The 13419-nt window shown below is 37.3% G+C and overlaps 1 protein-coding gene and 1 pseudogene across 2 annotated transcripts in view; one reads left to right on the plus strand and one right to left on the minus strand.

Moving 5' to 3' along the window:
* Positions 1-409: 409 nt before the first annotated feature.
* LOC100945825 lies at positions 410-3404 on the minus strand (annotated as a pseudogene).
* A 2830-nt stretch (positions 3405-6234) lies between these two features.
* KPNA5 (karyopherin subunit alpha 5) overlaps positions 6235-13419 on the plus strand; it is a 49252-nt gene continuing 42067 nt past the window's right edge. The window contains exons 1-2 of one of the 2 annotated variants that reach the window (XM_023513307.1): positions 6235-6394; positions 13058-13191. In XM_023513307.1, coding sequence (XP_023369075.1) covers positions 6391-6394; positions 13058-13191 — 138 coding nt within the window. In that variant the 5' untranslated portion in view covers positions 6235-6390. Of the gene's footprint in view, positions 6395-9807; positions 9916-13057; positions 13192-13419 lie in introns of those variants that run through there. The other variant, XM_012805295.2, reaches the window with a different exon arrangement.

The following is a 13419-nucleotide window of genomic DNA, read 5'->3' on the forward strand; positions in this document are numbered from 1 at the left end:
TGCAGAACTTGAGATGCAACAATATCTATCTATTTCCATAAATTCATTCCTGGACACCACACAAATACACTCTCAGCAGTATTTGGCATCCACCAAATAAAATTTATTTGCTGTATTAGGGTTGCAATACTATTGACATCATGAATAACCTGAATTATTGGTCTTCAAATAAGGAATTTGAACAAAGAGATAAATTACATCAAAATCAATATAATTGTTTACATGAATTAACTTGAAAAATTTAAGAGATAAACCTTACTTTTTCAAGAAGAAAATCAAATAGCATAGTTTAGTGTTACTTATCTTCTTTCCAGCTTTTAGCAAGTGCTAATTACAAGTATCACTAAAGTGAAAGGTATTTGAGTATGAAGTGTTTATATATTTCTCTAATTTAAGATTTTTAAAAGCTTCATATTAAATAAATTGTAGATCTACTTAAAGTATGACTTCTCCCTCAAAGAAGGAAAGAAAGCTGACAAGGTGGGCAGGTGGGATACCTGGTAATGATGATGGAAGTAGGCTGGTAAGGCTTCTTCCCTCCCTGGAGCTATGGGATGTCATAAGAGCCCTTTGTAGAGCTCTTTTTGGAGTTTTGGAGAAAGGAAAAATGAAATGCTCTTGTAACCTTTTTTTTTTTTGAGTCCAATTTATTGCTCTAGATGCTCTGCTCAATATACTGTCCATATCTTTTGTATTTGCTTCAAAGGATTCTGGATCTGCAGTGTAAATTATCTCACATGAGCTTTACAAATTATGTTGGCTACATGTCAATATAGCATCTTTAGCCAGTTTTCTTTTGGAAGTTCATCTGATGTCATCTGGAAACTGAGCAGTACATTTGCCTGTTCTTTGGTGTTGGTGGCCTCACAAGCAAGCCAAAAGCATGATGGCAATTTTCTATCTCTCTTTTGTCCAGCACCTTCTCAATCTGATAAAGAGGCATTAGATGAAGGTGCTTAAGAGAGGCTGGGGGTCCAGTATGACCATGAGGACTCTTAAAAGTGCCAATAATCTTATGCTGTTTTCTTGCTATCTCTAGGCAGTCATTGAAGAGGAAGAGAGTTATCCCAGCAACCATCTTCATAAACAACATCAAAAATTTGCTTTTGAGTTCTGTTTTTCTCTTACCTGTATTAAATATGTGTGTCATTACTTCTTTTAGTGATCCAATAGCTTTTTGTGAAGTGTTTTTGTCAGAATTTTCACCAGCTGTATGCTTCTTAAGATCATTTAAAAGTAATGCAACACAGAGTAACCTCTGTATTGGACAACTAAATTGTTCGACAAGGTTTTGCCATCCACATTCTGGTTTGGCTTGGCTTATCTTGAAAAAAGCATGAAATCTTGGTTTCTGCTTTTCACATTTAATAATTTAATAATTTCCTTGCTCATTTCAAAGAAGTTTATAAAGGGAGGGTAGATTTTTACCAAATCGTTTGAATATTTAAGAAAAATGTCACCAATGCTTTTGCTTTCATGCCAATTAGCCATAGTCTTCAAGGTCATCCTTCATTTTAGCGTGTGCATCAAAGATATCTGGGATGCTGCCAAAAATTGTCTTAATCTCTTCTGTTGCAAGGATAGGCCCACCATTTTGTCTTTCCTCTTCCACTGGTACCTGAAATAACTGAATAATTGTTGCCAGTATGTTTACACAGTTATTTTCCAATCTGATAGAGCCCTTTTGCAACTTGCTACCTGGATGACTGCTTTGAAGGAAGTGGAGTGAAATTTTTACAAGACATAGCACAAAACATTGGTGTTTCTCCACAGTTAATGCTACATTTTGATGTGTTAGAGATATGTGATTGTAATCCTATACAAAGGGAATGTTCAGCTGACAGGCACTCACAGGGAGAAAAAGGTGACATATCTGTTTTTCTTGAAAGCTGATCAGTATCTCTTTTGATCAACACCTTTTGCTAATGCTGTTTGGACTACTTAGAGAAAGCAGTGACAGGGGTGTTTGCCTCTTCATATAAATACATATTTTTTTTTCTGGCTCAGGCATCTATTTGAATGCTTCCCTAGAACCACACTTGCTTGCCAAAATAAAGCTTCTTCGAAGGTTCACTTGGAAGTTCTTTTACTATACTCTTTTCAACTATATGGTGAGTGCATCTTTCATCTCTTACCTCTTTGCATGTCAGTCATTTCTTCCATATAAATTTTCTCTTCATCTGAAAATCCCCAGAAAACTTAAAGCACAATCTTGAAATGGAGAAACTTTAAATTCATTTCTAAAGTCATTAATTACTGCATAGAAATCCTGTTCATTCTGCATTTTTCAAGCTTTATAATTTCATTCTGGCTTCATAATTGGAGTTCCCAGACCAATTTTTTTCCATTTATACACAATTTTGTACAATTTGCCACCAAATGTGTAACTTTTGAAGTCTTTTCTAATTACTCCACTCCTATGATGGACCAATATTACCCATCTAACTACTTCTTTCTTTCTGAGTCCAGTAAAGCACAGTACTGAATCCATCATACTTTTACAATACAATGGGTGACATGAAAATGACAAAGGCTCTCCTTTTTGTGATCAATGTAATAGAACTGGTGGTCCAGTAACTCCATGGTCAGTCTTGTATAAGGCATTAAAAACAGAGTCCTGGAAGGCCATGACTATGAATACATTTTTTAATTCTGGAGAATCTAAACCTTCAAATTATTCCATTGATCCTGTCTTTACAAAGTGTACTTTGATTTCCATATTAATAAATTTTTTGTTTCTGTTGCTCTAGGTAGAGTGCTGTGACAGCAACCTCAAACTTTTGGACTCAAGAGATCCTCTTGTCTCAGTCTCCCAACTAGCTGGGACTAGAGATGCCCACCACAATGCTTGGCTATTTTTTTTTTTTTTTTTTAGTAGAGACAGGCTCTCACTCTTGTTCAGGCTGGCCTCAAACTCCTGAGCTCAAGAAATCCCCCCTCCCTTGCCTTGGCCTCATAAAGTGCTATAATTATAGGGATAAGCAGTGCCTCGCCCTTAATAACATTTTTACTAATTTTTCACCCAACTTTCCAGAACAACTTTTATTTTAACAATGGGGACTTCCATTATGTTAATAGTCTTTAGGGATTTTATAAGTCCTTCTTTTCCAGCTGCTTGAATCAATTTCACTCTTGTTTCAATCTGAAGCATTTCTTCTTCAACATATGAAGCAGATCCAATTTCTTTGGAAGTTTAGTAACTTTAGAATAAAAAATGGATGAGTCTGCAAAGCTTGTCCTTCCAGGGGATGACAAGAAACTATTTCTAGCTAATGTTTCTACTCTTCTATGTTGGCGCTCTTACAAAAAAAAAAAAAAGCCCTGGGAGTCCAGCTCTTCAAACTCAGAGTCCTCTCACAGACACCACTATTCCTTACAATGTGATCACTCTTACTAAAAGCCATGCCAATTACACTGTGATTTTCTTCATGACATTATGCCCATAAACTTGGACTAACATGTATCTGATTTCACTTCTACTCTTGCCAACTTCAACAAGAAATTCACGAATGTTTGTTTTGTTGCACTAATTCAAGCTCCAACATTCTCTCAAGGGAACACAAATAAGTAATGAATGTTACTCATCAAAACACTGCCACACATTGACACAAACACAACTGTGAGTCACTGATATACCAAGGTTATGAAACATTACTGACTTGCTTGTACAGTGCTGCCAACATAAGGCAGGTTGGCAAATTTGCAAACTTAATTGTCAGACTTCGTATGTATATGATTTAAAATTTTTCATGTATAAAAGAGAGATACTCTGCAATAAATGTTAGGGGGAAAATCTTGTTTTGTTAGATGAGACCTATGGCAGCAGCAAGGATACATGGCTATAAGGGTGGTAAATTCTTAATCTTATATAGCAGCGGTTTTCAACCTGTGGGTCAGGTTGAACTGTATTAAAGGGCCGCAACATTAGGAAGGTTGAGAACAACTCTTATGTAGAATATAACAATACGTAATGTCTATGATCAAAATTCAAAATTCTTTATAATAACTTCATTGTAAAATAGGCTTTCCCCCCCAACTATAGGCTAACATAAGTGTTCAGGGCACATTTAAGGTAGTCTGTGCTAACTTATAATGGTCAGTAGCTTAGGTATATTAAATGCATTTTTTTACTTAAAATATTTTCAACTTAATAATGGCTGTATTAAGACATAATCCCACAGTTTAAGTCAAGGAACACCTGTATGGCTCATACTTTTGGAAGCTAGAAGACTAAGATCAAGGCTCAGGCAGATTTGGTATTTGGTGATAGCCAGTTTCCTCACAGCCAGTGCCTTTAGCCTGGCAAGGTGGAAAGGGCAAAGCAGTCTCATTTACAAGGCACTAATGGCATTTATTAGGGCTCCACCCTCATGACCTAGTTACTTCCCTAAAGCCCCACCTCCTACTGTAACACTTTGGGTGTTCAACACATTGATTTGATGGGCACAAACATTCAGACTATAGCATCTGCCTAAGTAAGAAAAAATATTTTGAGCCAATGGGACAGAATCTTTTCCTTTTCCATCAGGGCCTCTGAAAGAGTGAAGCCAATAAACAGGGAAATAAGCTCCTTACTTTTGAAGCAGCTGCTTCTGGGATCGAGGAATCACTGAAAAGTAGATTTAATTTTGATAGGCAAGAGTTGGGAAAGATGCTAGGGGTCAGAGTTGAGACAGAAGTTGTTATGATTGGCATTTTATACAATAAATGAAGTCAACATTTTGATACCAATCCTCTTCATTCATTTCTTCCCTAGATAGGAAAAGCAGGGACTCAGATCCTGCTGAGCAGTGGTCCAAGAGACATCATTATCATCTCTTCTGCTATATCTGTTCATAGGGGAGAGATGTTCAGATTGCAAGAATTGTCTACAGGAGCATGGAAACAAGTGCTGATGGTCCAAATGCAAGCAATCAAAGGGAAATTTATCCCAAGCTTACAATAGCAAGGGAGTCAGCCACCATCACTTGCAAGACTCAAAAAATGTAGAAGAGTGGAGAAGCTTTATAATGGAAGAAAGGGAAGCCTTCAGATATGTCCTGATTGGAGGCTGTTGGCATGGAGAAGCTGTAGGAGGACTCATCATTTAAGAGAAGCAGGGCATCCTAAGTAATTATTCAGTGGTGGGTGCATATTTGGCTTTCTCTAGTTAATGTTAAGTTGGAAGTGGAGACAAAATGTGGGGAAGCTGTCTGTTATTAATCAAGTCCTGGTCACTTGGGGTAGATTAGTACCAGGTTATTGTTTGGCTTCCTGGACTTGTTACTACATATAGTAGTCTGGCTTCTTGGGCTGGTTACTGTGTCTAGTAGGTTTGATTCCTGGGCTGGTTGCTGGAGGTTGTAGGTTAGCATTCTATTTGTATATATAGTCTGACCACTGTCTGTATAAGCAGTGTCTAAGGCGGAAGAAGGAGACAGAAAATAAGAAATGAACAAGGTGGCCAGGTGATTAAGGCAAGAAAACTACTCTGCCAATGCTGCAATAGCCATATACAGATTTCCTTTGTCAAGCTTTTCTTTCCTTCTCAGTCACACATACCCACAGTTAAATAATCCCTTCTCTCCTGTTCATTTTTTAACTATTGAACTTAGGAAATATAGCAGTCTGTCATCACATTCCCTCCAAACACATGGTAAATTCCTTCGTGTGTCATTTATTGTATATGGCCTGTTCCTACATTGCATCTGGATACAGTCTACTTTCAATACTCTTTGTTGAGCTCTGGGGTAGATTTACAGGGCTGTATGTGTTACAATTTAAAGTACTTTATCTGAAATTATTCATCTAATATATCGATGACTATATTTTCGTCAAACATCCACAGGTATTATAAAACCCAAAACTATAAATAAATAACATATTAGAAACCATGAAAGAAAATCAACAGAGCATATGGTAAGAAGATATTGAGCCTGAGGAAAGCGAGAGTTTCTCTATAAATCCACAAGGCTGAAATTTTTACCAGTTACTTTCTCTGTTGTATCGCCGATACTTTATCTAAAACGGTTCCTGGTACGGATCAAATCCTCAGAAGTGAATGAATGAGAGACCGCTCACTGGCATACGGAAGGGTATCGGCCTCGCCTTAACAGACATCCCCCTACACTCAAGGAGTCAGGCGCAGGCGCGGGCTCAGGCTCCTCCCTCGGTGGGTGGGGCTAGGAAACAGCACGGCTCTAAGCCCTTCGGCCAGTCTGCGCGGCCACGCCTCTGCCGCCGCCGTTGCTTGCAAGGGCTTCTGGGAGCCGAGCTTCGGGGTCTAGGGTAAGGGGCTCAGGTGGCCGCCATCTTGGGTTGGGAACGGGGTCGCTACGGAGTGGCGGCCCCTCTGTTACCTACGTCGCCGCTGGAGACTGGAAAGTCTGGGCACTGGAGCGTACCACATTAATGGGTAAGTGGTAGTAACACAATCCAGGTTGAGAGAACGTCTGGTTTGGACCCTGTGTCAGCTACTAGCGTCTGGGGGAAGGGAAACTATTTTTATTTACCCCTTACTTTGCGAAGCGTTCAGGACCTGGCCTCGCCTGGTGGCTTTCATATTTCTCTTGGGGCGACAGCGGTCGTGGGGGCGTGGCAGCCGGACCTTTGCCTTGCAGACGCGAAGGCGCCGAGAGTGCCTGTCGCTCAGACTGCTACGCTGTGTTCTAAGGCGCTAAAGCAGCCCATCTCATCCTCTCGCCGTTCTGCCTCACTGGTTCTTCGTAGTTCTTTTTCCTAAAGTGTCTTGCCAGAAGTTGCCACACACTCCTGATACCCAGCGGCTGTCGGTGTCCAACAGCTTATGAAATTACTCACTGCCCAGAGAAGGGGCGGGTTCCATTGCAGGGGCCTGCTGGCCGCACCCTCCACCTCCGCCGGCTGCCCTCCTCCACCTGCTTGCAGGTGCTTCCGAGTGCTCGGCCCGGACTCTGCCAAGCCGAAGTTCGACGGTTCTAGCAGCTTTGTTCCAAAACGAACACGTAATAATGTTTCAGCGGTGAGGCGTTAAGAGATGAAAGGATTTGAAAGCCATGAAATGGCATGGTAGTACTTCAAAAGAATATGTCACTGGCATTTACTTTTGAGGTTTTTAGGTACACTAAAGTAAAAGACAAAAAAGACTGATGACTTGTCTGTCAGTTACAACACTCAATAATGACATATTCTGTACGATTTTTTTTTATAAGTAAGAATAAACTATCCTTAAGACCTAGGTACTGCTTATTTGGTTATAGAGGCTCTAGTCGTCACTTTCTTCTTTGTTCAGTCTTGTAATTTTGGTAATGAGGCACCCACACCCGTAGAGATAAAGGCTTTACTGTTATAAGAAATATTGTTAATAGGTAGTAAAAAATTCTAGTTATGTGCCCGGTTTTAACACAAGTTTTCTAAAAGCTGGGTTTGTGAGTGGAAAAGGAATTGTTCAATATCTTTACAGTGTTTGAATAGCATTTCTTATATTTAAAATAATTTATGAGACACCAGTCTTTGATGTAAACTTATTTTCCAGTCAACAAAACAATCTTGTGGGATTACACACCTTCAGAGATAATTTTTCCCGGCCATAATGTTTCCTTAAAGGAACTGAAGTGAGGATGCAGGTGTTATATAAAAAGCAGAAAGTTAGTACTATAGAAGAAAAGGGAACAAGTGATATATGAGTTGTTTGGGCTACATTTCATTTGGTTAACAAATTTATATTGAACCATTTTAATGTACATGCCTGGATTAATGGTGTCAGACATATTGTCTAGTGTGTGTGTGGCAGGGGAGGGAAGAAAATAATTAGAACTTCTATTTACCTTTAAACCTATTCTATTTGTAAAATGTTAATTTTTTTGAATTTTTATAATAGAGTAGTATATATTAAGGTAGTATTAATAATACACATATAGTATTTAAGTTTTACTAGCACTAAACATAGGCCACTCAATATATACTGAGGATGAGTGCACAAATATATTTTATATACATATTTAACATACATAATTTACCCAAATATATTTTAGGTGCATTTTGATATGTGATCAAAAAAGTGTAGAGGCCTATAGAAAATGCCACAAATAGGGTGATAAGAGGTCTATTTCCATGAAACATTTCACTTAACTAACATATTTTATTCTTACTGAACATAATTTAGCAATTAATGTTGAGGCCCAGTTTGTTCTGTAATCAACTCTGATCTCTCTTGTCTTTTTCCCCAAGAGCTTAAGCTCTTAGTAATGAGATAGGATTTTTATGTATAATTAGAGAATAATGATAAACATAATTATTAATAAAGTTATATCAAACATTTCTAACAACTGTTTGTAGGGGCACACGGTATTGCTGAAATCCGTTAAATATTTTAAAGAGGGATTTTAGTCAATTATAAATGCATTTTAATTACCAGAATGTACAGGTGTTAACTTTACAGGCTTAGAGTACCTATTAAATCATTCTGAAATCCTTAGCTCATTCCATTCTATATTTAGCTCCTCTGCTAGTGAAATTTATCTCACTGTCTTTACCAGTGACCTAATTATCGAATCTAAGACCTTGTATGGTACTTGGCTTGTTGTAGGCACTTAGGTTTGCTGGATGAATCAATGAATGAGTAAATTGAGTGTTTAGTGCTACTACAACTTAAATATTCTTTAGTATCTTTTGAACTCCCTTCTTTTCTAAGACTCTTTATTTTTTTCTGATTCTCCTACTTCTCTGATGTATTTTTTTCTCTTGCCTTTGTCCACTAAAATATAAGTATCGTCAAGATTCTCTTTTGATTATCTTTGTTTTGTAGCTCTATAAGCAGTCGTACTCCTGTTCTGAGTTCTGATCCATATTTTTAACCATCTATAAATCAGAGCCTCCCATGTGTACCCTGAATACTATAAATTTAACATGTTTAAAACTAAAGTCCTTATACATCTATTAAAATGGCTACAATTACCAACAACATAAATCTTGACAATACTAAGTAGAGACAGGATACAAAGCATCTGGAACTCTCATATATTGCTCATGTGAGTGCAGGATGTTGCAGTCAATTGGAAAGCAGTGACAGTTTCTAATAAAGTGAACATATCTGGTCTGAAGTATGACAATAAAGTTTATGAACTTGTCACTATGCACTTATGGTGATAGCACAGTCATCTCTGTAAGGTTTCATAACTTCATATATTAGTGTCTCACATCTGTATGGCAGTATCTTGCTTTTGTCAACCAAAAGTGACATTCATTATTGTGGTTGTGTTTCCCTGTGCTGTTGTGAGAATGTTGGAGCTTGAATCAGAGCAGTGAAACAAACATTTGTAAATTTCTTGTTAAACTTAGCGGGAGGATAAATGAAATCAAGGACAGGTTAGTCCAAGTTTGTGGGGCTAATGCCCTGAATAAAACAGTGGTGTTCAAATGGATACATTTTTTTCTGAGGTGAGACAAAGCGTCACTAATGAAGAGAGGTCAGAGAGGTCAATAACAAGCAGAACTGATGAAAACTTTGCACAAATTGGTTGAATTGTGTGTCGCAATCATTGGCTGACTGTGAGAAGCATAGCAGACCAAGCAGACATCAATAGAGAAAAATTGAAAATCTTAACTGAAAATCTTGAGGTGAGAAAGGTGTGCCTCTTGCATCATGACAGTGTACCAGTTCACATGGCATTCTGTAAGGTAGTTTTTAGCCAGTGAACAAATAACTATATTCGAACACCCTTCCCCCCATCTGGCCCCTAATGATGTTTTCTTTAATTGAAGATAAAAGGAAATATTGAAAGGGAGACAGTTTGATGACATTCAGGACATCAAGGATGATACAACGACAGCTCTGATGATCATTGTAGAAAAAGATTTCCAAAAATGCTTTAAAGGATGGACTAGGTGCTGGCATCGGTGCATAGCTTGTCAAGGGGCAGTACTTTGAAAGTGACCACAGTGATATTCTACAGTGAGGTATGTAGCAGGTTTGTTTTTTTTTTTTTGAGAACGGAGCCTCAAGCTATCCCCCTGGGTAGAGTGCCATGGCATCACACTCACAGCAACCTCCAACTCCTGGGCTCAAGCGAGTCTCCTGCCTCAGCCTCCCAAGTAGCTGGGACTACAGGCGCCCGCCACAATACCTGGCCATTTTTTGGTTGCAGCCATTATTGTTGTTTGGCGGGCCCGGGCTGGGGATTCAAACCCGCCACCTTAGGTGTATGTGGCTGGCGCCTTAGCCGCTTGAGCCACAGGCGCCGAGCCTGTAGCAGTTTTTTTATGATAAGTTTGTGAACTTAATCGTCAGACCTCATACCATACTATCTGTCAGTCCTACTTCTAAATATTTACCTAAGAGAAATGAACACTTATGTTTTCACAAACACCTATATAGATATGTACATAAATGTTTATGGTAAATGTGTTTGTAACCACCCCAAGATGAAGACCACCCAAATATTTTTCAACTGGATGAACTGGGGTATTCCCATACAGTGGAATACTATTCAGCAGTAAGACAAGCGATTGATAGATGTCAGCAACATGGATGATTCTCAAATACTGCAGATTCAAAAGACTACTCTATGATTCCATTTATGTGAAATTCAGCAAAAGGCAGAACAGTAGGAATGGAGAACAAATCAGTGGTTGCCATGTGTTAAAGGAAGGGGCTGCCAGTAGGAGAAGCACAAAGGAGTTTTCTGGACATGAAGGAACAGTTGTATGTCTTGATTGTGATGGTTGCATTTATTAAATTTATAGAACTGTATACTAAAAGAGTGATTTTTACTGAATGTAAATTAAAAAATAAACTTAACTAAATTCACCATTATTCTCTCAGAAACAAGCCAGCAGGCAAACAGAATAACCACTGCTCTCATCTTCTGGCTGTGTTACCTGTCTTGAGTATTTGAAAATACTGAAATAGCTTAAGTTAAGCTAAAAGTCATGGAGTTATCCTACTTCCCCTTTCTTCCTATCACATATCTTTTACATTCATTTGACCTCTAATTCTCAATGAATTAACTTCAGAAATGTTTCTGGAATCCATCCTGTCTTCTATATTTCCAGTGTAGCTACTTACTTAGTTCAAGTTTTCATTATCTCTCTTATTACTCAGTAGACAATTTGAAACAGGTTTGTCCTTCATTTCTTTAATTCTGTTCCTTAGGATTAAGCCCAAATTTCTGAAATGGGTTATTGGAACCATATGTGTTCTTACTTATCTTTATAGCTTTATTTCTTGACCCTCTTGTTCAGGTGCATTGAATTTCTTACTGTTCTTTGGTTATGTCAGACTTCTTTAAAAACTTTGCATGTACAGTAGAATCTTTGTAAGTTGACCACCCAAGGGACTGTAACAAACTGGTTAATATATAGAGATGGTCAACATATTGTACTATTGTACTGATACATACATGTGGTGCATGTCCAGAGTTGAAAATTAGGTTAATTGGAGGTGGTCAGTGTAAGGAGGTGGTCAGCTATGAAGGCTCTACTGTTTTTCCACTGCTTAAAATGATTGTTTCTTCCCATTTCTCTTTCCATTTTCTTCCCTGGCAAATTCCTTCTTATCCTTTAACATAAAATAACTGAAGTTTGTAGAGCTCTCTGCGGCTCAGGTACTCAGTTGCCATGTCTTCTATGTCCTCACAGGACTTAATGAGTATGTTTTATTGAATTATACAATAAAATACAATTTTATTGTATTTATTTTTAATGTACTTAATGCATTTTTAATGTATTTATTTTTATTGTATTTTACAATAAAATACAATAAAATTTGGCAACTCATTAATTTATTTCTTCTAAATCAGCCATGGCAGATAGAAACCAACCTTTTGTGTTTACTTCATAAGTTAATTGATCACAGTATTGTCCCTTGTTGGATATGGTTATGTCCTCCGAATTTATTAGACTAACATACTAGATACTTATCTCTCATGTTAAATTCGAATAGAAATCCTTCTTTAGACTGATTGCTTTTTCTTGATACATAAATCTAGAACACATTGTAATATCACTGCTTTGGTATTAATATCAAATAATATAAAAATACCCATGGTGGTAATTATTTAAAAGTTTATAATTTACTTTCTAAAAGTAAAACTAAAGACTAGGCATGGTGGCTCACCTCTGTAACCCCAGCACTCAGGGAGGCTGTGGTGGCAGATTGCTTGAGCTCACAGGTTCAAGACCAGCCTGAGCTAGAGCTAGACCTCATCTCTAATAATAGCTGGGCATTGTGGTGGGTGCCTGTCGTCAGATCTACTTGGGAGGCTGAGGCAAGAGAATCACTTGAGCCTAAGATTTTCAGGTTGTTGTGAGCTGTGATGCCACGGCACTCTACCCAGGGCAGCAGCTTGAAAAAGTAAAAGTAATACATGAATTTCAAATGTAAAATTGTATATTTATATACAGTATTTTATATATATACTTAAAATGTTTGCATAAATGTTAATATTTTAAAATATATTTATAATAGAACTATCTAAAAATAAAGTATACATGTACTTTAGTATTTGAAAATAACTATAACAGAGTACTGAAAACTGGTATTGCAGTCATAATTGAAGCCATGATCCTTGTGGCATAGTTCTAAAGACAGTACCTTAAATGAAAGAAGCCAGACCCAAATGAATATTTGAGGTATATTTATTGAAGCCTAGTACCATATTTAAAAATGAGAAACTTTAAAAGATTTTAAAAATGAGATACCTCTCTGCTGGTTGTTTTCTGACTGACAGTCATTATAAGATACTTCAGAAAGGTTAAAATATTGTGGGTGGATAGAGGGGTGGGGAAGGTTGGTGTACCTTAGAATCAGTAAAATAGGGTAATAACTTTGTGTTTAAACCAGAAATATTCATTTAATATGTTATTTCTAAAATATTTGGACATTTTGCTCCATTCTTGATATGAGAGTTGTTTCTAGAAATGTAATTATGACTTGTCATCTTCCTATCTATAGTATCCAGCAGTTACTCTTTGTACATAATTTTCAGAATGGGTTTTGTTGGTCAGTTTAATCAGAGAAGCTGGATTTAGTTGTCCTATAGTAAATATCTTGCATTGTTTTGAGAGTTATCAGTCTATTTTCTTCTCTCCTTCCCTTAAGATGCCATGGCTAGTCCAGGAAAGGATAACTATAGAATGAAAAGTTATAAGAATAAAGCCCTGAATCCTCAAGAGATGCGTAGACGCAGAGAAGAAGAAGGAATACAGCTTCGAAAACAAAAAAGGGAAGAACAGGTAGGTGTTTTTAAGTATTTAATTTTGTTTAACAAAAAAAAAAAGTATATAGGGATCTTAGATGTTTAATAATTATTGCTAATTTTTAGATAATTTTAAGTGGAAAATTAGGAAATTAAATATAGCTACATCTATTCTGTATTAAATTCCAGGTATAATATAATTGCAGAGTCATGAATCTGAATCCTTTGCTATTTTTAGTCACTGAGAAGTGTGGTTTTTCTGATT

This window comes from Otolemur garnettii, unplaced genomic scaffold (assembly GCF_000181295.1).
Source record: "Otolemur garnettii isolate 467f Iridium unplaced genomic scaffold, OtoGar3 scaffold00002, whole genome shotgun sequence".
Lineage (NCBI taxonomy): Eukaryota > Metazoa > Chordata > Mammalia > Primates > Galagidae > Otolemur > Otolemur garnettii.